Source organism: Procambarus clarkii, chromosome 8, assembly GCF_040958095.1.
Source record: "Procambarus clarkii isolate CNS0578487 chromosome 8, FALCON_Pclarkii_2.0, whole genome shotgun sequence".
In the NCBI taxonomy this organism is placed as follows: domain Eukaryota; kingdom Metazoa; phylum Arthropoda; class Malacostraca; order Decapoda; family Cambaridae; genus Procambarus; species Procambarus clarkii.
The window spans coordinates 45,843,916-45,870,670 of NC_091157.1; the positions used below are offsets into that span (position 1 = coordinate 45,843,916).

Genomic DNA, 26,755 nt, shown 5'->3' on the forward strand with positions numbered 1-26,755 from the left:
TTTATAACAATAACAACAGTTGATTTGGGAAGTTTTCATGATTGTAAACTGTTTAAAAAATGTAACCAAAGCCGTCAAAGATTGAGGAAAGATGTACACGTTCGTAAGAACTTGCGTAACTGCTTCCTGAATCTGGCCCTCTTTTCTCTTCCTGAATCTGGCGGGGTTTGAGTCATTGGAAAGCGAAAAAGGAGGACAGTTTTCAGATAGTTTGAGGGTCAAGTATAGAGAAGTAATTGATTATCTGGATACCTGTCTAAGGTTCTGATGTAATGCATATAGTTATGAATGAAATGGAAACTGTTGGTTTGATAATTGTGTTGAAGAGACAGGTAATTGTCGGTATGTGGTTACAGGAGCTGTTTCTTTGTTGATAAGAACGGTTAAGGTGTCGGAGGTGTTACATTTTGTCTTGAATTTGCAGCTGTATATATCGCGTTGCACGGGGCAAGCGTGAGTTACAGGCCTGTATGAAGAGTGATCACCCTGACAGTATACGAAGGAGACTGAGCAATATTATTGTTAGACACTGACATACGTCTCGAGTTTGCGTGCGCGCGCGTGTGTGTGTGTGTGTGTGTGTGTGTGTGTGTGTGTGTGTGTGTGTGTGTGTGTGTGTACTCACCTAGTTGTACTCACCTAGTTGTGTTTGCGGGGGTTGAGCTCTGGCTCTTTGGTCCCGCCTCTCAACCGTCAATCAACAGGTGTACAGATTCCTGAGCCTATTAAGTGTGTGTTTGTGATTCCTGAGTGTGTGTGTGTGCCTTATAGGTAATTAAGGAGTGTTGTGAATGGTTAATGCCGTGTATCCTGTGTTTAGGAATTGCATGCAATTACGTGAATAACTCCCAATGTTGATTAAATATTTAGAGAAAATAATATCACTTGGTAGAAACTAAACAATTCGACTAGTTATATTAAATTATATTGTCAGATCTTCAGTTATAAAGGTCCTAAATTAGTCTAAATTATTCCTCATTGATGCCTTGCTCATAAAGGGATCTCAGAGAATTAAAAAAGGTGTTGACGATACTTTCAAAGGTCAACTTAGTAATCTGAATACCATTAATTTCTCTCCCATTCGGGATTTTCGATTATTTATATATGAAATAAGTCCTAACTTTATCTAGGGATTAATCAGTCGACAACGATGTTCAATGAGTTGACATCAATAATCCCTCGTTCATCAAGTGCTTAATGAGTTGACATCAATACTCCCTCATTCATCAAATACTAAATGGGATTACATTAGCGCTCCGAACCCCTGTAAGACCTCCATTGACTCTGGCTTCCGCCTCCCTTTACCTCCTGCCAGTATCTGTCGGCTCTGAGCCCAAGTTCTGCGGTTGTCTGCTGTCATGATGCCCACGGGAGGGGGATCCGAACCCTCGTACTCGTCCACGGCCCTGAGTACCTCCTGCAGCTGTGCCGTCACCTGCTGGTGGGTGAGTCTCGAACCCTCGACCACCACTTCCACCCGGAACATCTGTAGGGTCAATGCAGGGAGAGGTGGCTCAGTCATCTTGGAACACTCCTTCAGAATGTCAAACTACCCCAAGGAATGCTAGCAAATTAGGTCATCTGGCTTATGGCAGCAGTCATGGTATTATTATCAGGATTAAAACATGTGGATTAATACACACACACGTGGATTAATTCGAGCATACACTACAAAGCGATTGATGTATGTTAGATTCATTTATTATTTGCTCTATTTCACACTGTGGAAGGCTTTACATGGAGAATATTTATTTTAGGCGAGCAATGTAGTCAAACTGATCAATTATACATAAGGTAATATTGAAAATCTCACTCATTCATTCATTCATTCATTCATTATCATTCACAATGCAGCACATGTCATCATCAGGTCGAAATAAGCACCGCCACACTAGCACTCATTCACAGCAGCAGCAACCTACCGCTTATTGAGACCAGATTGTACAGTGTCCACCGCTTACTAAGACCAGATTGTACAGTGCTCCTCTTATAATATACATTATATATAGATACATTCATTCTTTCCACACATAACCACTAATAATGATAAATGCTATAGATTATATTTAAGCATTGCAAGGCCAACATAGAAATTGTATAAATGTAGCACAGTCGGCTTACAACCGACTGTACCAGGGTTCGAGCCCCGGGCTGGGTAGGGTGCTTGAACATGTGGTCTGGCACCTGATGCCTCTACTCCCCCAGCAGTAAATAGGTACCTGGAAGTAATGCAACTGTTGAGGCTGCATCCTGATGAAGGTCATCTGTTGACCAAAGGGTACTTCTGTTGACCAAAGGGTACTTCTGTTGACCAAAGGGTACTTCTGTTGACCAAAGGGTACTTCTGTTGACCAAAGGGTACTTCTGTTGACCAAAGGGTACTTCTGTTGACCAAAGGGTACTTCTGTTGACCAAAGGGTACTTCTGTTGACCAAAGGGTACTTCTGTTGACCAAAGGGTACTTCTGTTGACCAAAGGGTACTTCTGTTGACCAAAGGGTACTTCTGTTGACCAAAGGGTACTTCTGTTGACCAAAGGGTACTTCTGTTGACCAAAGGGTACTTCTGTTGACCAAAGGGTACTTCTGTTGACCAAAGGGTACTTCTGTTGACCAAAGGGTACTTCTGTTGACCAAAGGGTACTTCTGTTGACCAAAGGGTACTTCTGTTGACCAAAGGGTACTTCTGTTGACCAAAGGGTACTTCTGTTGACCAAAGGGTACTTCTGTTGACCAAAGGGTACTTCTGTTGACCAAAGGTGTACTCCTGTAAACCAAACAGGCTTCCTGACCTCGACAAAGGGTAACCCTTAGAGTAGTGTTAACCCATTAATCAAGATCCAAGAAATCTTGGAACCCTCTCACCAAAAACCCATTTGTATATAATACAATACACATTACACATCTCAGTGGTCTCTGTGAAGATCTGTGAGGATCTGTGAGGATCTGTGAGGCTCTGTGAGGATCTGTGAAGATCTGTGAGGATCTGTGAGGCTCTGTGAGGATCTGTGAGGCTCTGTGAGGATCTGTGAAGATCTGTGAGGATCTGTGAGGAGCAGAGTGTTAGATACGCGCTCTTTACCTCAACCACTCTTGAGCCTTCATCATTACTATGATGAATGCTCAAAGATCATCATTACTTGGTCAACAATGCTACTACGACGACCACCACCAACACTTCAACATCACCATTTCCAACTCCTACCATCACTACAATCACCACCAGCATCCCCACTACTAATCATCACTACCACACTCTCCACACAACAATTCTCACTACCACCATCTCATCAATTCTTTCAATATCTATTACCAATACCACATATGCCATATGTCCTCCCTAAGGTTTCTCAACGTCAAGAAAACGGCCAAGTGCCTTTATCCTAACCTACCAGAGGACCTGAAACAGAAAACGGGAGACAGTACGTCACTTTCACCAGCCGCTTCCGTTTTCTAGTACGACAATTTTTGGCCTTATGTTTAACGGATCCGAGCGAAAAGCGACGTTCTCTGTAGGAGGACAGGTTGTAGGAGGACAGGTTGTAGGAGGACAGGTTGTAGGAGGACAGGTTGTAGGAGGACAGGTTGTTGGAGGACAGGTTGTTGGAGGACAGGTTGAAGGAGGACAGGTTGAAGGAGGACAGGTTGAAGGAGGACAGGTTGTAGGAGGACAGGTTGTAGGAGGACAGGTTGAAGGAGGACAGGTTGAAGGAGGACAGGTTGTAGGAGGACAGGTTGTAGGAGGACAGGTTGTAGGAGGACAGGTTGAAGGAGGACAGGTTGAAGGAGGACAGGTTGTAGGAGGACAGGTTGTAGGAGGACAGGTTGTAGGAGGACAGGTTGTAGGAGGACAGGTTGTAGGAGGACAGGTTGTTGGAGGACAGGTTGTAGGAGAACATGTTGTAGGAGGACAGGTTGAAGGAGGACAGGTTGAAGGAGGACAGGCTGTAGGAGGACAGGTTGTAGGAGGACAGGTTGTAGGAGGACAGGTTGTAGGAGGACAGGTTGTAGGAGGACAGGTTGTAGGAGGACAGGTTGAAGGAGGACAGGTTGAAGGAGGACAGGTTGAAGGAGGACAGGTTGTTGGAGGACAGGTTGAAGGAGGACAGGCTGTAGGAGGACAGGTTGTAGAAGGACAGGTTGTAGGAGGACAGGTTGTAGGACAGGTTGTAGGAGGACAGGTTGTAGGAGGACAGGTTGAAGGAGGACAGGTTGAAGGAGGACAGGTTGTTGGAGGACAGGTTGTAGGAGGACAGGTTGAAGGAGGACAGGTTGTAGGAGGACAGGTTGAAGGAGGACAGGTTGAAGGAGGACAGGTTGAAGGAGGACAGGTTGTAGGAGGACAGGTTGTAGGAGGACAGGTTGAAGGAGGACAGGTTGTAGGAGGACAGGTTGTTGGAGGACAGGTTGTAGGAGGACAGGTTGTGATCACCAACACAACTACTTACATGGTTCTTATAGAAGACGACGATGTGCTGGTTCTCCTGCTGGTAGTCTGTGACTGAGAGCAGCTTGTCTTTGGGTATGGCCGGCCTCCGGTAGGAGGAGAAAACCCGGTTGTACTGGGTCATACACATGGGCTGGTACCTCTCCCTTGCGCTGCACCGATCCACGTCCAGGTCCCCTCTGGGGAAAAAACACACGGGTTAGATCCTGTAGGACGCACAATGCACAAAGATATCACCTTAACGTGATGTGTCAAGTCATGAGAAGGGAGTCGAACCTATGTTCTGGGTACTCACAAGCAAACGCCTTAGAACACTACATCACGACTTGGTAAAAGTAATGCCACCTGGGATTCCACTGAATCCTCTAGGGGGGGTTTCTGAGGCATCAAGTGAACCCGAGCTAGGGTTTAACACACACACTTTCTCCATGCACTCTGGTTTTTCTAATAGAACGCATATAGATGAACACCCACACCCACCCACACCCACACACACACACACTTACACACACCCACATACACATCCACTCACACACACCCACATAAACGAACACATACTACAGCATACTTATCTCCATCGTGTTGATGAAATAACATTAATATTTACACCACTCACATCTCTGCCATTTTAAATCGCGTATTAACTCAGCAAATTTGGAAAGAAAAAAAATATTGGTTGACAAAAATATTCTAGTGCTCATTTACACAATTAATTCTTGTTTACTGTTCCCGGAAGAAGCATCCATATTCACGATGGGAAATATTGCAGTAGGAAATAAAATTGACGAGTTTTGATTGTGAATTGGATGTAAATTTACTTGGCATCAGCTTGGCAGGTAAAATACTGGAACACTTTCTGGAGTTTAGGTGGTCTTGTCGTCACTGGTGAAACATCTGTTGGAAACTCTTTTAAAACAACTCTAAGCTGTTGCCAACGAGTTTCTGAACACAATGCAACTTTTTTTGTATTTTTTTTATGTTTGAAAATAGTTTGTTGGTCTTAAGTTTTTGTGCAAACTCTTCAAAGTTTTAGCAATTTAAACTTTTTGTTGCAGAACGAGGCGGCAAGTGAGTCGCAAAGCACATGCAGGAGTCTGTAAATAACACAAATTGAAGATATATTTTCACTTTAAGAATGATGGTTTCATGATATTTAATTATCTGGAATTAAACCTAGGTATACAGGACTTTTACAATTGTAAAGTTATAAAAGTCGTGGCAGTGTCCAGCATTCGTGATTGTCTCCCATGTTGTTGTTTTAGATTTAACTACTCAGAACGAAATGTTCATGTAGCACGGGCTATGGCGAGCCCGTAATACCTCTCCCAGGTGCTAGTGGTGAGATAAGGAGGAAGTGAAGATCAAGATTGTACATGATAAGCATTGGAAGAGAATGTGATGATATGAAAAACTTGGGTAATTGTTTGGCAGAACTGGCATAGCTGCATACAATTTTGAGGATTCCAGCATAAGAGGTAAGGGATTCCAGCATGAAAGGTAAGGGATTCCAGCATGAAAGGTAAGGGATTCCAGCATGAAAGGTAAGGGATTCCAGCATGAAAGGTAAGGGATTCCAGCATGAAAGGTAAGGGATTTAAGCATGAAAGGTAAGGGATTCCAGCATAAGAGGTAAGGGATTCCAGCATGAAAGGTAAGGGATTCCAGCACGGAAGGCAAGGTACTCCATCAAGGGAGGAAGAACACAACAACAAAGGAGGGTTGACTGTGAAAGAGAAGCAGACAGGCTGAGTGATGAGGTAGAAATCTTGAATGATGAGAAAGAAAGGAATATGGGGATGGTAAAGGAAGCATAAATGATGCAGGAGGACATAAACGAAGAACATCAGTAACGAAGAGGAAATAGTGGACAGAACCAGAAGACAGGCAAGAGGGAAAACTTTAAGAGTCAGGAGATTAAGAAGCGAGAACATAGAGAAAACAATAATCGATAAAAAGAAGAAAAATGAAAGGGAAAAAATAAGAGATGGGAGAAAAGGTGACAAGAGGGGTTACGAAAAAATACGAATCAAGAGACAAGGGAAAGAGAAGGAAGAGAATCAAGAAGCCTAAGACCGGAAGAAAAGAGAAAAAAAAGATACAGTAACAGGCAAGAAGATAAAAATGAAGGAAACAATAAGACACAACTGACAATAAGGAGATGAGAAGGAAGCACTCACACTTCAATCCGCTCCTTCATGTCGAAGGAGGCGGTGACGAGGCGGGTTGCGAAGTGGATCATATCGAGGTCTGATGCGAACTTCTGGTGAGGGAAGACCATCCCCGGGTTACTGTTCACAGGCAGCGGCAGCGCCACGCTCAGGTACATGTCGTCCAACCACCAGTTATACACCTGCGGGAGACGACACATGTTAGCCGAGCTAACGTTAGTCCGTCTAACGTTGTGTTAGACGGACTGGGGTGTTTACATACACTTTACACCAGTCTGGGATAAGATTAATCTCGAAAGCGTATGTGCGTAAAGAATTTCAGTTTGATCTCGAGGATTCGGAACACCTGAAGGAGAGAACACGTTCGCACGTGTTCTCTCTTTCATAAGGAGAGAACATAAGAGCACTTACCTAACAAGGACTCAGAATAAGTGATGTCTATAGCTCTATATACCCAGCCTATTAACAGTGTTGTGCCTGTTGTGTTGTGATTTATCTTTCTTCACGGTCGAAGTCATTGTAGAATGAATTCAAGTTGTGGATGGAGGTGGCTTCCAGCACTTCTTCTTTTTGCAGTGCATTCCATTTGTTGACCGCCCGTACTGGTTATGATAATTTTGATAAATTCCTTCGACTCATTTGCATTTCCATCTTCTACCAACGTCCCCTTGAGCCACAATGTCTTAGTATCTTGTATACTGTAGTCATATCTCCAGTAAATTTAACCTAATTCATATTTAATGGTTATCCCTCTCATTTCTGGAACTAGTCTTGTTGCAGACGTCTACAGTTTTCCTGCTGTTATCATGACCTTCACAATGTACGGACTCCAGCGCAGTGCTATATATTCCAGCATGGGTTCGACACGGCCTGTACAGATTGTTTGAAAAGAATCCTTATTTAAATTTGTAAATGACGTTCTACTATTTGCAAGCTTTCCAGTTGCCGCAAATGTTGCTCTGTGATGGCCCTCTGTGATGTTGTACTAAGGTGGTATACACTCTGTAAGGTGTATACCTTAGTATACCACTCTGGTAGTATACTAAGGGGGCACTCAACGGTGGCACTCAGTGACTGTGACTGAGCATCAGGTTGCTATCTTATTGTCTACAATTAGTTTCCAGTTGATCCTGTTTAATGTATGATATATTTTGATTAGAGTTGTTGACTCTAAAGGTAAAATTACCCAGAGAACACTCATGGTTCTCCTTAGAGAAGGAAAAACGGATGTTCGAGTTATTAAAAAATTACCTGAAAAAAAATCGAAGCTGTTTGGAAATATTGGGGGAAAGGGGGAGTATGTTTATACATGTGTGTTGCTTGTGAGTGGATGAATTGATCACTTATAGTGAGAGAAGGGATAGGAAAGCGTGAGAGGTAAGTTGAAAGTGTCTCAATGTAACTCTCCCTTTAACCCCTCCATCCCCCACCTACTTCCTCCCTTCCTTCTCCACTACTGCTTCTTCCCTCCGCCCCTTGGCACTTTCCTCCCAACCCAAAACTCATCCTAACCTTCCAGGGTGCCAAGGAAACGAGGTGCCAGAATGAAATGTCACTCCTGGGGATTAGAATTGCAAGATGAATTGAGACGAACATATCTCCAGGCGCTCTTCAAGTCGCTTGCACACACACACACACACACACACACACACACACACACACACATGGGGGGGGGGGGGTCTGGTAGCTGAGTAGATAGTGAGCAGGACTCGTAATTCTGTGGCCCGAGTTCGATTCCCGGACCAGGCAGAAACAAATGGGTAAAGTTTCTTTCACCCTTAATGCCCGTTACCTAGCAGTAAATAGGTACCTGGGAGTTAGTCAGCTGTTACGAAGCTGCTTCCTGTGTGTGTGTGGGTGTGTGTGGAGAAAAAAAAAATAGTAACAGTTGATTGACAGTTGAGAGGCGGACCGAAAGAGCAAAGCTCAATCCCCGCAAGCACAACTGGATGAATACAACTAGGTGAATACACGTTTGTTCCTGCGCAATATACAGTACATGTATATATATATATATATATATATATATATATATATATATATATATATATATATATATATATATATATATATATGTATATATATATATATATATATATATATATATGTATATATATATATATATATATATATATATATATATATATATATATATATATATATATGTCGTACCTAGTAGCCAGAACTCACTTCTCAGCCTACTATGCAAGGCCCGATTTGCCTAATAAGCCAAGTTTTCCTGAATTAATATATTTTCTCTAATTTTTTTCTTATGAAATGATAAAGCTACCCATTTCATCATGTATGAGGTCAATTTTATTTCATTGGAGTTAAAATTAACGTAGATATATGACCGAACCTAACCAACCCTACCTAACCTAACCTAACCTATCTTTATAGGTTAGGTTAGGTTAGGTAGCAGAAAAAGTTAGGTTAGGTTAGGTTAGGTAGGTTAGGTAGTCGAAAAATCATTAATTCATGAAAACTTGGCTTATTAGGTAAATCGGGCCTTGCATAGTAGGCTGATAAGTGCGTTCTGGCTACTAGGTACGACATATATATATATATATATATATATATATATATATATATATATATATATATATATATATATATATACATATATATATTAGTATATTTTGGTAGCAGTCTTTCCTGTAGACATATATTATTAAATATGACCGAAAAAGTAAGATTAATAATTCTAACACGAATTTTCTCAATCTTTCGTACATTACGCTTCACTGTTGGAGGTAAATCAAAAATCACTTCTCCAAAATTCATTTTTATTTCTAGTCTGACGCGACACGGGCGCGTTTCGTAAAACTTATTACATTTTCAAAGACTTCACAAATACACAACTGATTAGAACTTTCGTATCTCTGATTTTATATCTACATTTGAGTGAGGTGGGAGGGGTGATGTGGCATTAACACAAGACAGAACAAGAGGGGATATTAATAGGGTATTAAAAGTATCAACACAAGACAGAACAGAAACAATGGGTATTGAATAGAAGTGTTTGTAGAAAGCCTATTGGTCCATATTTCTTGATGCTTCTATATTGGAGCGGAGTCTTGAGGTGGGTAGAATATAGTTGTGCAATAATTGGCTGTTGATTGCTGGTGTTGACTTCTTGATGTGTAGTGCCTCGCAAACGTCAAGCCGCCTGCTATCGCTGTATCTATCGATGATTTCTGTGTTTTCAGAATGATTTCGATGATTTCAGAAATCATCGCGTTGCTATATCTAATAACAAAAACAGGAACCTCTTTAATCACCAACGTATATACCAAGCCCACCAACATAGGATTATGCCTGAACGGTAGAAGTGAGTGCCCCCAAAGATACAAAGCCAGTGTTCTCAATGCTTATATTCGTCGAGCGCTTACCCACTGCTCTGAATGGAGCAACGTGAGTAGAGAGTTTGAAAGAGTAACTCAGGTATTGGTGAACAACGGATATAGCAACGCGGAAATAAACGCTGCTATAAGAAGACACTTGGACCGTTGGTATAATTCAGAACCTAGAACAGAAACCACAACACCCCCAATAAAATTATATTACAAATCAACCATGCACAGTGAACATATAAAAGAGGAAAGAATAATGAAAGAAATAATCCGTAAAGGAGTAAAAAGCACTACTCCTAACCAAAACATAAACCTGATAATATTCTACAAAACCAAGAAGACTTCCGAACTCCTTATCAAAAACAGCCCGAAGCCGACGGAGAACCCTCTACAGCAGTCAAGCGTTGTATACATGTACACTTGCCCCCACGAAGGATGTAACCTTCAATGTAAGTACATAGGTATGACGTCGACCAAGCTGACGAGGCGTTTGACATGCCATCTTCAATCTGGTGCCCCTAGGAATCACATGAGACAAGCCCATGACATTACTCTAACAAGAGAAATGTTGAACAAGAATACTTGCATAATAGATAAAACCCAAGATTCAAGAAGATTACAAATTCTTGAGGCAATTCACATAAGAATAGAGCGACCTACCATGAACACCCAAATCACGGAACTATTTACTCTACCCACCATGAGAGTAAGGACAAGACAAGAACATATCGATGCCAACACAGAAGACAATGTCCAACATAACAGGCCAATTACACTGGATTAATCTTTGTGTTTGGATAGGAGATGCCTCGTATGGGCCAATAAGCCTTCTGCAGCCCCTATGTTTATCCCTTATGTATCCCCCCATGTTTTTCACCTTCATTGTATTATCACCTGACCTAATGCGGGTATAAAATCAACTAGTATTGTAAGATTGTTCACTTGAGAATGAACCATGGAGGTTCGAAACGTCGTGCAAATTATACAAATAAGTGTAATACACTCTATAGTAAATCACTTCTTTTCTTCACCTTAAAAGTACGAAAATGAGTTTTGGAGAACTCCTATTCCAATTAAGCCCTGATGCTAAGAAAATAGTTAGAGGGATAGAAGCCCTAAACCAGAAAATAATAAATACAGAATATGCGGTCATATTCAATGAAACATGTTTGAAAGAAAACCTGCTGCCAGTATACACCAATATAAACCCACATGACCCAGCAGTCCGCAATACAGAGTTTACCTATAGGTATAGGCAAGAGCTCATTCGGCATCAACTAAACAAGAAGAAGGAAGCCCTCCAAACCTTTATAGAGCAGGCGGAGCATCTGTTAAACAAATGGACCCAGTACGACATCCCTATCCAACTCAAGCAAACCATCAACAGTGAACTATTTAACCTGAAACAACAACATAAAACTCTTGTAGAAACAAAGACACTCCGTAAGTTAACATCCCTAAACGGTGGACAGCTAAAAATCCCTCGTCCTAAAGATGGCTACTTTAACCTGACTTCTTATGATCTTACCCAGGACCAACGAGACCTCTTAAATCTTGGTCTAAATTGTCAATTCTTATCTAAACCAAAGATGCATCAAAAACGCCTGGAAATCGAAATGCTTCTGGACGATATCCATAAGCTAGAAGACAACAAAAAAGTCATCACCACGGACACACTTCAAGCTGAACTACTTGCAGAAGCAGGGAAAAAACGAGGAACATATTCATCTACAATCTTAACCCCACGACTCAAAGAAGCAGCGAAACAACTAAAAAATCTGAAAGACGTAACAATAAGAAAAGCCGACAAAACAGCAGCATATGTATTGATTCCTACCCATGAATACATGAACAAAATTAGCGACATCCTAAGTGACGACTCCAAATTTCAACGAATCACGAGGAACCCCGTAGAAGACCTTAAGCGGAAAGTAAACAAAACAATTACAGCAATCAACGCAAAGAAAGGTAGTGTGCATTTCAATAAACTTCAAGGCGACTATGGCTTAGGATATGCCTACGGCAATGTTAAGACGCATAAACCAGGTAACCCACTACGCCCTATAATCAGCCAAATACCAACCCCAACTTATCACCTGGCAAAAAAACTCAATGAACTCCTAACTCCATACACTCCAAGTAAGTTTAGTCTACAATCATCAGCAGATTTCCTAGAATTGATCAAATCTTCCCAGCCCGATGGAATCATCGCTTCCCTGGACGTTGAATCCCTTTTTACCAACGTCCCAGTCGACACAACCATAGGAATGATACTGGACAGAGTATACAGAGACGAGAGCACCCCCAAATTAGACATACCTGAGCCACACTTGAAAAGTCTTCTCGAAGCATGTACAAAGGAAGCCCCTTTCATCAGTCCACAAGGAGACATGTATTTACAGATAGACGGAGTAGCAATGGGCTCCCCCTTAGGAGTTTTATTTGCTAATTTTTATATGGGAACCATCGAAGATAGGGTCTTCAGTAGCAGACAAAAACCAACTGTATACTGCCGTTATGTAGATGACATATTCGTAATAGTAAAAGACTCAGATGAACTAATTGACCTAAAAAGACACCTAGAGAGAGAGTCAGTACTCCGATTTACACATGAAAATAGTGAAAATAACAGTCTGCCATTCTTGGATGTACTAATAACAAAAACAGGAACCTCTTTAATCACCAACGTATATACCAAGCCCACCAACATAGGATTATGCCTGAACGGTAGAAGTGAGTGCCCCCAAAGATACAAAGCCAGTGTTCTCAATGCTTATATTCGTCGAGCGCTTACCCACTGCTCTGAATGGAGCAACGTGAGTAGAGAGTTTGAAAGAGTAACTCAGGTATTGGTGAACAACGGATATAGCAACGCGGAAATAAACGCTGCTATAAGAAGACACTTGGACCGTTGGTATAATTCAGAACCTAGAACAGAAACCACAACACCCCCAATAAAATTATATTACAAATCAACCATGCACAGTGAACATATAAAAGAGGAAAGAATAATGAAAGAAATAATCCGTAAAGGAGTAAAAAGCACTACTCCTAACCAAAACATAAACCTGATAATATTCTACAAAACCAAGAAGACTTCCGAACTCCTTATCAAAAACAGCCCGAAGCCGACGGAGAACCCTCTACAGCAGTCAAGCGTTGTATACATGTACACTTGCCCCCACGAAGGATGTAACCTTCAATGTAAGTACATAGGTATGACGTCGACCAAGCTGACGAGGCGTTTGACATGCCATCTTCAATCTGGTGCCCCTAGGAATCACATGAGACAAGCCCATGACATTACTCTAACAAGAGAAATGTTGAACAAGAATACTTGCATAATAGATAAAACCCAAGATTCAAGAAGATTACAAATTCTTGAGGCAATTCACATAAGAATAGAGCGACCTACCATGAACACCCAAATCACGGAACTATTTACTCTACCCACCATGAGAGTAAGGACAAGACAAGAACATATCGATGCCAACACAGAAGACAATGTCCAACATAACAGGCCAATTACACTGGATTAATCTTTGTGTCTGGATAGGAGATGCCTCGTATGGGCCAATAAGCCTTCTGCAGCCCCTATGTTTATCCCTTATGTATCCCCCCATGTTTTTCACCTTCATTGTATTATCACCTGACCTAATGCGGGTATAAAATCAACTAGTATTGTAAGATTGTTCACTTGAGAATGAACCATGGAGGTTCGAAACGTCGTGCAAATTATACAAATAAGTGTAATACACTCTATAGTAAATCACTTCTTTTCTTCACCTTAAAAGTACGAAAATGAGTTTTGGAGAACTCCTATTCCAATTAAGCCCTGATGCTAAGAAAATAGTTAGAGGGATAGAAGCCCTAAACCAGAAAATATATATATATATATATATATATATATATATATATATATATATATATATATATATATATATATATATATATATATATATATATATATATATATATATATATATATTTTAATTGAATGTGACAGTGCAAGGTCAATGATTGTAGAGTGAATTTTTTCTATTTTCTAAGGAATTTTAGGGAAGTCAAGAAATATATTGCGGTTTTTTTATTTTATTTTTTTTTGTAACACAGTTTATCTCTAAACCTCTTCTGTAAAATAATTATTTAAGTGCTTGATACTTCGGGCAGACTTAGGGGTTTGAAAGTGTGTAAACATGGCAGGTAAAGAGACCACAGCACGTAATTAAAACGTGTATATTTAGTTAAGCAATGAACCACAAGCCCACTGGAGGTGCATGTGTGGCGGGTTGGCAATGAGCTCGGCACTCACTACACACACACACACACACACACACACACACACACACACACACACACACACACACACACCTCATTGGTTTTACTGTAAAAAGAGCATTTAAAATATTCGAAAAATATTTTTCCTTCCTTTCTGCCAGCTGGGCTTTGGAGTGTTGTGATTCCATTGCCTTTCGATGTCGCTTATAATGATCCCAATTTATTCTGGAAATATGCGAAAGGCGTATTATAAATTGAGAGGGGAGAGAGAGAGAGAGAGAGAGAGAGAGAGAGAGAGAGAGAGAGAGAGAGAGAGATTTGCAGTTCCCATATTTGTGTAGAAACTTTCTAGTGTAATTTGTCCCTTTCCAATCTTCATTACCTTACACATGTTGAGGATAAACTCTAACAGCCCACTCCTGGAGTCTGTCAAGATCTTCCTGTAATCTCCCCAAACCACTTTAACTTAATCTTCAGACACCTAAACAATCGTTCACTCATCCTAAGTAGTTTCATTGCAATTGGCTAAGAACCAAAATATTCACACCACTGGAGAAACACTCTCTAAGCTATGCCTTCTTGACAATCCAAATGTTTCTCAACGAGGCATGCAGCATGGCTAAACGAACATCGTTCTCAAACAACACAATCACAGCGAGATTGGGTGACAGTGTTGAGGATATCAAACAGGTGATTGAGATTTTAAATGTTGCTCCAAATTTTTGTCATATTGATGAAGGAATTCCCTGACAGGCAAGCTCTCCAAGCTTACTGTCTCCGTTCGCAGCCACTTAGTGACTGTGAAGAAATTCCTCTTCTGACATCAAGCTGTATTGGAAATAGCTTGAGTGGGCTTGAATTCAGCTTGAGCTTGAATTCAAAACAGATTGAATTCAATAGCTATTAAATTAATAGCTCCACCTTTTCCAAAAGATAAAAAATACAGTTGGAATCATTTGGGCAGGTGTCTGTACAGACAGAGCAAGATGGATAAATAGGTCTTGAATCTACTTTCATCGGATTTGGGAAGCAGAGGAGACCTGTGATTGAGTTACCACAGAGTATTGCGTCGAGACACTCTTTTTCTCGGAAGCTCTTCCAGAGTCATGGCCAGATGCTATCGGAATCGAAATCAAAAAGGTCCATTTTCTCAAGGGAGAGGCCTTAAGGAGGTCAAAGCCTTTCTAAAGCAGCAGCACGAGATCAATCTATTCTCCAAATTTATTCAGCCCAAACTGAAGGCTCGTTTTCTATCTCGGACGACTCATTTGAAGCTCACAGATAGTTTGAAGGTATTTATCGCTAAAGACAACCTATTGAGTTGAATTATCCAAGAACCATATTTTTTCCTACTGGCTGACTAAGGCTCACGCTGATGGACCCAAAGACTTAAAGAAGAGATTGCTGAACACGTAAATCATTTTGCAGTTTAGTCAATATATATACTTTCCGTTTGTCGTGATGGAGGTTGCAAGAATCACCTTAAATCTGATTCCTTCAAGTGCGTAGGTAGCAGTGAAGGATACCTGAGCTAACGAAAAAAAATATTCTTTAGCCTTCCTTCTCTCAGGCCCAAGATATACCCTGTATACCCCTCACTAACCATCCCTGTACCCCTCACCTGTTCATCCCTATACCCTCACCTGTTCATCCCTGTACCCTCACCTGTTCATCACTGTACCATCTCTCCAGTACTCACCCAATTGTCCAAGGCATCGTGACGCTTGATGAGTTCCTCCTGGATCTTCTCCCCCACACCTGATGGCTTGCCAAACTCATCTACGATAGCCGCCGCCTCCCGGTACTCATCTTCACGCAAGACGGGCCTCAGGTGAGTCAGGTACCAGGTGAGGGTGTGGCCCAGGGGAGGCACCGGCAGCTTGGGCACCAGTGGGTACTGTGGAGTGATAACCAGGTGAAGTTAAGTGTCAGGTGCAGGTTATCCTGACGGAAGTTCAGAGGCTGTGAGGAGTTAAGTTTGTCGGGTTTAACTAGGACAGGTGGCTGCTGGACTAGGGTAAGAGTTGTGGCTAGGGACTAGGGTAAGAGTTGTGGCTAGGGACTAGGGTAAGAGTTGTGGCTAGGGACTAGGGGAAGGGTTGTGGCTAGGGACTAGGGGAAGGGTTGTGGCTAGGGACTAGGGGAAGGGTTGTGGCTAGGGACTAGGGGAAGGGTTGTGGCTAGGGACTAGGGGAAGGGTTGTGGCTAGGGACTAGGGGAAGGGTTGTGGCTAGGGACTAGTGAGAGGGTTGTGGCTAGGGACTAGTGAGAGGGTTGTGGCTAGGGACTAGTGAGAGGGTTGTGGCTAGGGACTAGTGAGAGGGTTGTGGCTAGGGACTAGTGAGAGGGTTGTGGCTAGGGACTAGTGAGAGGGTTGTGGCTAGGGACTAGGGTAAGGGAGAGCAACTAGGGACTAGGGATTGTGGCTAGGGTCTCTCACAAGATACATTGGGATGAACAATACGAACATTGAGTTTTTTTCAACAATTATAATACAAAAATTAGTGATGAATGAAGGTAAAATACTGTACGATTACCAAAACTTTAAAAAATTTGATTATAATTGACACCAGTGATTTGCAGATATATATAAGCCTGAAAACAAAAATAAAATTTTTAGGTACTGTATACATATATTTTTTAAACATATTAAGGAAGCCTTAATGCAAACCAAACATAGGTGAGACCTGGTCGAGGACCGGGCCGCGGGGACACTAAAGCCCCGAAATCATCTCAAGATAACCATCTCTCAAGATAGGTGAAGGCACATACAGAGACTAAACACGAACACGGGAAAACGTGCCCTTAAAAAAAAAATCCCAAGAAGAACATCACTTTTTACCATCAGCACACAAGAATTGTAGCATAAATTTATTTCATTTAAACAAAACACCGTTTTCTTTCACTCATTTGTAAATATTTACCTCTGAACGCCCAGGTAGAGTCAACAGTGTCATTACCATAATTGGCAGACTTTTCCCAGGCGAGTCCTAGTCATTACGTAGAGTGTGTTATGGTCTCATAGTCTGGCTAATTCATTCTAGAACAACTCATCAAGTCTTCTCTATCCTTTACACTCCTTTTCTCTTGCTTCTACGTCTCTCTCTCTCTCTCTCTTTTATTTAATTTACCTGTCATTCCTGGGTGAATAAAATAGATTCATTTATAGTAGGGAGATTTACGCCGTAGACCATACACGGCCCCTGCCAGCTGAGGAGCTGCACCAGCTGGCAGGTAGGCCAGGTAAGGCATGCTCTATGGCGTAAGGGGTTAATGTGGGCGTGTGGTTCCTCCATCTTTCGACATCTGTTTGCAGAGTGGTTGGGTGTCTAGCATGTTTGATTTAACTCCTCCAGCTGTGTGTGTGTGTGTGTGTGTGTGTGTGTGTGTGTGTGTGTGTGTGTGTGTGTGTGTGTGTGTGTGTGTACTCACCTAATTGTGTGTGTGTGCGTGTGTGTGTGTGTGTGTGTGTGTTTACTAGTTGTGTTTACTAGTTGTGTTTTTACGGGGTTGAGCTTTGCTCTTTCGGCCCGCCTCTCAACTGTTAATCAACTATTTACTAACTACTAATTTTTTTTTTTTTTTTCTTTTTTCTCTCCACACCACACACACACACACACACACACACCCCAGGAAGCAGCCCGTGACAGATGACTAACTCCCAGGTACCTATTTACTGCTAGGTAACAGGGGCATTCAGGGTGAAAGAAATTTTGCCCATTTGTTTCTGCCTCGTGCGGGAATCGAACCCGCGCCACAGAATTACGAATCCTGCGCGCTATCCACCAGGCTAGGAGGCCCCTGTGTGTGGGTGTGTGTATGTGTGTTTGGTCTCCTAGAAGGTTATGAGGGAGAGCCTTCAGAGTGTGACTACTTTCCTCTTGCAGGCAGTGTGTTTAGAATGAAGAGACGAAAATAATATATATATATATATAATATAATATTTATATACTTGCGTTAGTAGCTTTGAGGTGACATCATGTGCAGGAGGATCTTCAAGGATTATCTCCCTCCATCCTCTTGTATAGAGTTGAGAACGAGGAGGAGGTCTTAGAAGGAGGACACAAGGCATCATGTGGGAGTATCTCCAGAGATAACACTCGCTAAAACACTATTTCCTTCGGGAGGGTATGAGCGCCCGCACCTGCTGGGGCAGGTACCTGGAGATCATTACGTGTGTCTGCATGGCATGAGGTCTGAAGGAATACTGTGAAGTATAGTGTGGGGTGTGGCCTGTCTTACCTAACCCCCCCCCCCCCTATTTGCCCTACCCACCCCACCTCTTCTCTCTCTAAATTACCTTGGTAAGCCGTCTTAAAACACACAATAAGATCAAATAAGTTTGACTGCTCTACTTGAATCAACCTGTGGTCATATCTTACTTGGGATCACCCCAACCCATACGTTCACCATCATTATCTATCAATGAACAACACACACACACACGCACACAAACACACACACACATAGATACATAAATCACAAAACACAACGCAATGCACAAAACACAAAACATAGACAATGTAACACATCACACAAAACACAACATACACAACACACAAACTACTATGAACTACCATCAGAGTAGTTAACAAATGGAATGCTTTAAGTAATGATGTGGTGGAGGCTGACTCCATACACAGTTTCAAATGTAGATATGATAGAGCCCAGTAGGCTCTGGAATCTGTACACCAGTTGATTGACATTTGAGAGACAGAACCAAAGAGCCAGAGCTCAACCCCCCTGCAAGCACATCTAGGTGAGTACACACACACATGATATTCTGCTCCACGTTTCACTACCAGACAAAACATCAAAACATCTGAGTAATTTGACCAACTGGACTAAAATAAGCGATTACGCGATAGCACCAGGTATTATCTGTCTGCCTGGCTGCCTGTCTACCGGCAGATTCAGGTAAGAGTCAAGGAGAGGATGTAACAATAAGAGAGAGAGACGTTCATGTATTTTAATGCTCATCCCTCAACCCGTTCTCGCACTTTCGTATAGTCAATATTGACTTATTAAATACGTGCATATGTGACATACTAATTTATTGTGAATATTTTAGTTTACCTTGAAAAGCTTCGTAGAAAACACTGACCTTACCTAACCTTCTTAGTATGTTAAGATAAGCATCTTATTGCTTCGTAATTACAATTATTACTTAACCTATACCTATAATAGGTTAAGTAATAATTGTAATTACGAAGCAATAAGATGCATATCTTAACATACTAAGAAGGTTAGGTAAGGTCGGTGTTTTCTACGAAGCTTTTCAAGGTAAACTAGTATGTTTAGTATGTCACATATGCACGTATTTAATAAGTCAATATTGACTATACCAAAGTGCGAGAACGGGTTGCATCCCTACAAATACACAGACACATACACACATGTACTAGCGGTTTTTGTGATGTGTACAGATAGACGAGCGAGTTTGCTTCCATCTCGTACCTGCCTCTACCACCATCATCTTAAACTACCAACAGATAAGACCTCCCTGGACACTGTTTTAAAAAGAAATCTCACACACATCTGCATTTCACACCGCAAGACAAAGAGAGAGATAAGACTGGACGTCTGACATGCTATCAAACGATATTCTCAGTGACATAATGATTACCCTCAAACTCGTCAAAATATTATTCTATCAAAAGTTATTTCTCAGAGTCATTGAGAATACTCAATTTATTTGCAGACGAGGAGTCACAATAACGTGGCTAAAGTATGTTGACCAGACCACACACTAGAAGGTGAAGGGACGACGACGTTTCGGTCCGTCCTGGACCATTCTCAAGTCGATTGTCAATCAGTCGACTTCAGAATGTCAAAAAGACTTGTCAAAAAGACAATCGACTTGAGAATGGTCCAGGACGGACCGAAACGTCGTCGTCCCTTCACCTTCTAGTGTGTGGTCTGGTCAACACTCAATTTATTGTTATTCATCACCAGTAGTGGGGTTGGGGGGGAGGGGGGGTAACTATATTGTAACTTCACGTCGGACAACGTGAGAATTGTCGGTTAGTTACTCATTCCTTGGAATGATATATAATGAAGAATATCATGACGTTCCACAATATCATTTGTGGAAAAAAAGTGTTTCATAAAATGAAGTCAATATTATCCGTAAACAAACATAGTTTGGGATGTTGTTTAAGATTCGCTGCCTAGAACAAAGCGTTCCAGGTAGCACGGGCTATGGTGAGCCCGTAGTTAGTTTGGGATATGATGATCACTGAAGCATTAGGCGCACCACACGATAAGACTAGGCAGCGAGTATATGACCCCGGAAAAGCCTTACATGTGAATGAAATAATATTCAAGAAAAGGCTTCTTGAAGCCGTTCCTTCTTGAAAGGAACCAGGCCTTACCTTGCCCCCCCCCCACACAACAACTGTCCTCAGGGCGCATCAGGGCGCGATAAACCACACCTTCCTGTCTCATTATAGCTACAAGATCCTGGTATAATTCTCCAGACCTCCGAAGGAAACAATTTAGTTATGCATCGACACCCTTCATGGCTGAATGATGGCTTCTAATTTGCCTCCATTCCTTTCCATTGGTGGAGGAATTTGTTAACTAGTTGTTGTTGTATTCACCTAGTTGTGCTTGTGTGAGAGTTGAGCTCTGGCTCTTTGGTCCCAGAGAGTTGAGCTCTAGCTCTTTGGTTTCGCCTCTCAACCTTCAATCTACTGGTGTACAGATTCATGAGCTTCTCGAGCTCTGTTATATCTACGTTTGAAAATATGTGTGTGTGTGTGTGTGTGTGTTTTTGTGTGTGTGTGTGTGTGTGTGTGTGTGTGTGTGTGTGTGTGTGTGTGTGTGTGTGTGTGTTTGTGTGTGTGTATGTGTGTTTGTACTCACCTAGTTGTGCTTGCGGTGGTTGAGCTCTGGCTCTTTGGTGTGTGTGTGTGTGTATATGCGTGTATGTATGTATAAGTGTACGTCTGTGTGTGTGCGTGTTTTCGTGTGTGTGTGAATATACGTGTGTGTTTCCATCACCAAATTAAAGAGTGTCAACCGTTCCGTAAACAAAAAGGCCAATACAAACCATTATGTTGCCCCCAGCTCATTAATCAACCATCATTTGAGTCCTAAAATATTAAACTGTTAACAAAACTTAACCAGAACGTAGAAATAATTACCAAACTGCCCAATTTTCCAAACCCACAGAGAACTACTTAGTACCTAAGGCACCAAACCTCCAAACTTGCAAAATAAGAAAGGCTTGACTAACTACCTAACCATCACACGGGTTCGGTGATAAACCAGGAAGTTTCCGCGTGGGTAGTTCACCCGGAGCGACCTAACGAGCGTTCAGACGGCCGTGAACAACAGTTAACTATTGGCTGGTTATGTGCCCTCCCACACCCCCTCTTTCCCCCCTCTCCATCACCTAATTGGCAGACGGGTAGTTACGACTCATTGTCAATGGTTAGGCTGTGTGTCGTGTAGAGAGAGAGAGAGAGAGAGAGAGAGAGAGAGAGAGAGAGAGAGAGAGAGAGAGAGAGAGAGAGAGAGAGAGAGAGAGATTCCTGATTATCGTTTGGTAGAGGGGGAGGGGCCAGGATAGGTAATATTGTGGAGTGTGATAGTGTGTTGAGAGCCGTGTGTGTGTGTGTGTGTGTGTGTGTGTGTGTGTGTGTGTATGTGTGTGTGTGTGTGTGTGTGTGTGTGACTTCCGGGAGGATAGTTGGGTTAAGTCTAAGGGTTTGTGACGTGTGATGGACGCTGCTAGATGGGTGAGTCTTTGTGTCGACTCTCCTGACTGTCCTTACAGCGTCAGGCGTTAGCTCTTGAGCCCTGGTTTTTATATTATCGGTCCTTCAATCCAGTGTTTCCTAACCACTTTATCTTCTTATTAATTTAATTAGTCGTCCATTCCTCCTCTTCCTGCTGTTCTCCATCATCCATGTCCCTTCTTCCTGCTCCTTATGATTGGGGTTTATTTTTGGCTACTCATTCAGTGCCCATTAGAGCCTAAAATTCCATTATCATGTCTCCATTCCATTTACCTGAGCTGTAGGAGACTTGAACCGCGGTCCCCCCCTTCCCCCCCGCGTGTGAGGCCCAAGCTGTATGTCTAGCGCACCCTCTTCAAACGTGAGGGGGTTTTACCATGCACATATAGTCTTAGTTTCAGCTCCTCGTCTCCACCTTTTCAGTTTGGGATCTTCTGATGCAATGTTTACATTTTCTCCTTTACCTTTTGCGCTTTGAATCTGTTTATGGAGTTCTTGTTAACTATCTATGTTAACTACGAGGGGCCTCGTAGCCTGGTGGATAGCGCGCAGGACTCGTAATTCTGTGGCGCGGGTTCGATTCCCGCACGAGGCAGAAACAAATGGGCAAAGTTTCTTTCACCCTGAATGCCCCTGTTACCTAGCAGTAAATAGGTACCTGGGAGTTAGTCAGCTGTCACGGGCTGCTTCCTGGGGGTGGAGGCCTGGTCGAGGACCGGGCCGCGGGGACACTAAAAAGCCCCGAAATCATCTCAAGATAACCTCAAGATATATCTCCTCCATCTGATTCACTTTTCTTGCTCCCAGTTCTTTCATTGACGAAGAGTTTCTTTCTATCCCCTCGACTTTTCTTAGTTTCCAGTTATTCTCCTATTGTTTTTCCTAAACATCTTTCCCCCAATCAATCTTCTCAATCAGTCTCATAATCTTAAATATCTCGATCATGTCTCCTTTCTCCAGTTTCTTTTCTGGCGTTGTATAGCCAAGTTCTTTCAGATTTTCTTCATGGTTTATTCCCTCAGAAATTAAACCAGACTAGTAGCAAACATCTGTATTTTTTTTAGTTTGGTTCTGTGCTTCTTTAGGCTAGGGTTACATGCCAGGCCTAAATATTCTCACATTGTCCTCTGAAAGTCATCTGGTTTATGTTTCTAAGAGTAGCCTTTGTGTTTGTTATCTTTGAGTATGCTGCTATGGTCTACTAGTTCTTTATGCAGGTGATGAGTCACAATAACGTGGCTAAAGTATGTTGACCTGACAACACACTAGAAGGTGAAGGGACGACGACGTTTCGGTCCGTCCTGGACCATTCTCAAGTCGATTGAGAATGGTCGACTTGAGAATGGTCCAGGACGGACCGAAACGTCGTCGTCCCTTCACCTTCTAGTGTGTGGTCTGGTCAACATACTAGTTCTTTATATTGTTCTGACTGCGAGAGGTGTTGCCCATTCATTGTATATTGCAATACAGATCTCATTCCAGCTTCCTCTAAATATTATAACATTGCACCAAATTGGGTTTAAGTTCAGTAGCCATTTCTCTAAATCAGCTCTGAATTTGGATCAGTCATCATGAAGTGCTCTGCCTGCCGTCAGCATTCATATTGATCTTTCGCATTAGTCTGGCGTCATCACCAAGTATTAGGACTGAAGAACTGACTCACACAAAATGCTGAAGTTAGTAAGGAACAGGACTAAGCACCAACCCACTTAGGAATCTCTTCCTCCTCCTCGACCTCTCGGCCATAAGGTATTCCTTCACAGAATTCAATGCTCTCCCAGCCAGTCAATGTGATCGGGGTCTAGGACCTGAGAACATTTTCACCACTCTGTCATCACTACATTTCTAAGTAAATCTAACCCAACCCTAACCCAACCTCTCCTAACCTAACCAATCCTATCCTATCCTAACCAATAATAGGTGATAAACCTTCGCTTTATATATGGTATATGCACCATATATGCCGGTGTTTCACGTCACAATCTCGCCATAATAATATCCTGGCCCAGGATTTGGACCCTAATGGTCCAAGTCACATCAACCTGCCTTCTGGGATTTACTTACAATCTTCAGCCTGTTATAGAATGTGTATATATATATATATATATATATATATATATATATATATATATATATATATATATATATATATATATATATATATATATATATATCTTCATATGCAAAATTTAGATAAATTTATAATTATCTGTTTGCTTCACAATAGTGTAAACGTAACTGTGTTTACATGCAGTTTTTCTAACTCTGTTTACATGGAATTAGTTAAAAATAAAAATATTATGATTACGTTGGCAACTCTTGATGACGAAACGGCGAGTGATTGACAGATCAATGTGCAGTGGATGATAGATTAATGGACCGGAGGTGATTAAGGTAGAAGTTAATTGCCAATGGACATAGAAGATTACTCTTAGTAATCTAATTCCACCTTCATTTGCATATATACATGTTAGTAATAACAGAGAGAGAGAGAGAGAGAGAGAGTGTGTGAGAGAGAGAGAGAGAGAGAGAGAGAGAGAGAGAGAGAGAGAGAGAGAGAGAGAGAGAGAGAGAGAGAGAGAGAGAGAGAGAGGCAACAGATAGACAGACTAACAGAAATAGTGACTTCCACAAGTACATATAATTACCTTTAAGCATGATATCCTTGACAAAAAAAGTACATTAAATTTGCACGTTCACTCAAAACATGCATCTTAAGAAAACAGATTTACTCCAAGGAGTCATTTTGTTTAAGCAAGTGATAAACACAAGAAAGCTTACCAAGTGATATAAGTCAACATAATATACATTCCAAACAGAGATAAGACATAAACGTCTCTTCATATATGTGTCTTACCCAACCAGTTCTACCAGGCACTCTCTATACACAACCTGGCATGAATTCCCTCTGCTGTTTGAATTCCTTTTGTAGTTATCATCAGTTCAATCCTCATTATCATCTCACCCGCTACAATACCACAATCACTAGATAACATCACACTCACTAGATAACATCACACTTGCAAACATTACCATCAGTAGCAAGCACCACTATCACTGGTCATAAACATATCATGACACCATCTTTATATTGGTTTTCTTCTCAAAAACCATTCTTCCTCATGGATCCATTCCAACAACCTTGGAACACCAACTTCCAGTTACTTCAGGATCACTGGTCGGTGAAACTCTGAAAACATGTTGTTGCATCAGTTGAGGCCTCTCCACTTGCTCTTATAAAGAATCAGCTGTTGTTTGTTGATATATTGAACAGGTCACGCCACGTACTCTTGTAAAGAATCAGCTGTTGTTTGTTGATATATTGAATAAGTCACGCCATGTGCTCTTGTAAAGAATCAGCTGTTGTTTGTTGATATATTGAAGAGGTTACGCCACGTGCTCATGTAAATATTAGAGGCAGGGTGCGCGTGCTTCTAGGCCCAAGTGCACGTACACACGTGCATCGTGTACGTGCATCCTTCTGACAATGGTGAGTGAAGGGTGGAGGATTAGTGGAGGTGAAGAGTGAAGTGAAGAGAGGAACAGGAAGTAGGGAAGAGCGAGGGGGATAAGTGAGATAGAAATACGTGAAATGTGACCCAGGAAGAGGTAAAGAATGAGACAAGGAGAAGTGAAATAGGGAAGAAGCATTAATGGCAGGAACAATCCCTTTTTGGCTTTGTTGCATGGGGAAAATACATCACAGGTATTCACACATTACAAAGCTGCTGTAATGTATGCAACATACAATGCAATGAACTGGAAGGAAGATCAGTATTAGAACAGAAAATAAACATTCATATGAGATAAAAAGCAAAGCGATTGAAGTGGAAGGTTTAGTTAGGATAATATAAAATAATAGTCTAAATTTCCAGATAGAAAATGAGCTTCAGGCAAGACAACACCAAATCATTCACATCTTAAAACTCTGACATTACCCACCGCCACTGGTGTCTTCTCCGACATGTTAGAAGCCTTGGAGGATGCTCTCGACCTCGGCTGGAAGGCTCTCGGAGGCTGTGGGGAGAGGGACAGGCCCTCACTAGGTGAGCTCCTGGAGGGGGAACCTGGAGGAGTGACGATAGTCCCAGACCACGATACCCAACGGGAGAGGTACCCTGTGGGGAGGCATACACCCGTGTCAAACGAGTCACTTTGGCTCTTAAACCTCTCGGTTACTGCCATTACTAGAGGCATGTGGAACCCGGTGGAGCTACCTCCATTCCCACCCGAAAAACTAATCTCAACTGGGATTACCATTATTAATTGATAACCATTTGTAACTCCGCTTCAAAAGGTGCTGTATCGGGCCGGGAATATTCCACTGTGCCTCATTTAACACGTGCTTTTTTATGGCTAAGTCTTTTAATACTAGTACTTTTTATGGTGCTCCTTTTATGGCGCTTCTGCAGGCTTTTTCAATTGGGTAAAAATGATCCCCCTGATTCCTGGTCCTGACATTTCAATTTGCTGGTTCAGTTAAATATTAAATAGCAACACGAGTTATTGATAAAAAGTTTGATGCATTTTATTAAAATTATTGTGAAATATTTATAAAGAAGCTAATTATATATATATATATATATATATATATATATATATATATATATATATATATATATATATATATATATATATATATATATATATATAATGTGTGTGTGTTTGTGTGTTCTGTGATCAGTATATTAACACTAGCAACAACCACTGATAATTAACAAGTCTACAGAACACACACACACACACACGCACGCAAATATATAACA

The 26,755-nt window shown here is 41.6% G+C and overlaps 1 protein-coding gene across 6 annotated transcripts in view; it reads right to left on the bottom strand.

Moving 5' to 3' along the window:
- Positions 1-26,755, bottom strand: part of ChAT (Choline acetyltransferase) — a 176,172-nt gene that overhangs the window by 14,470 nt on the left and 134,947 nt on the right. For all 6 annotated transcript variants that reach the window (XM_069317884.1, XM_069317878.1, XM_069317901.1 and 3 more), the window contains 5 exons: positions 25,932-26,107; positions 15,944-16,141; positions 6,623-6,795; positions 4,447-4,624; positions 1,306-1,486 (listed from right to left, as the gene is read on the bottom strand). In XM_069317884.1, coding sequence (XP_069173985.1) covers positions 1,306-1,486; positions 4,447-4,624; positions 6,623-6,795; positions 15,944-16,141; positions 25,932-26,107 — 906 coding nt within the window. The remainder of the gene's footprint in view (positions 1-1,305; positions 1,487-4,446; positions 4,625-6,622; positions 6,796-15,943; positions 16,142-25,931; positions 26,108-26,755) is intronic.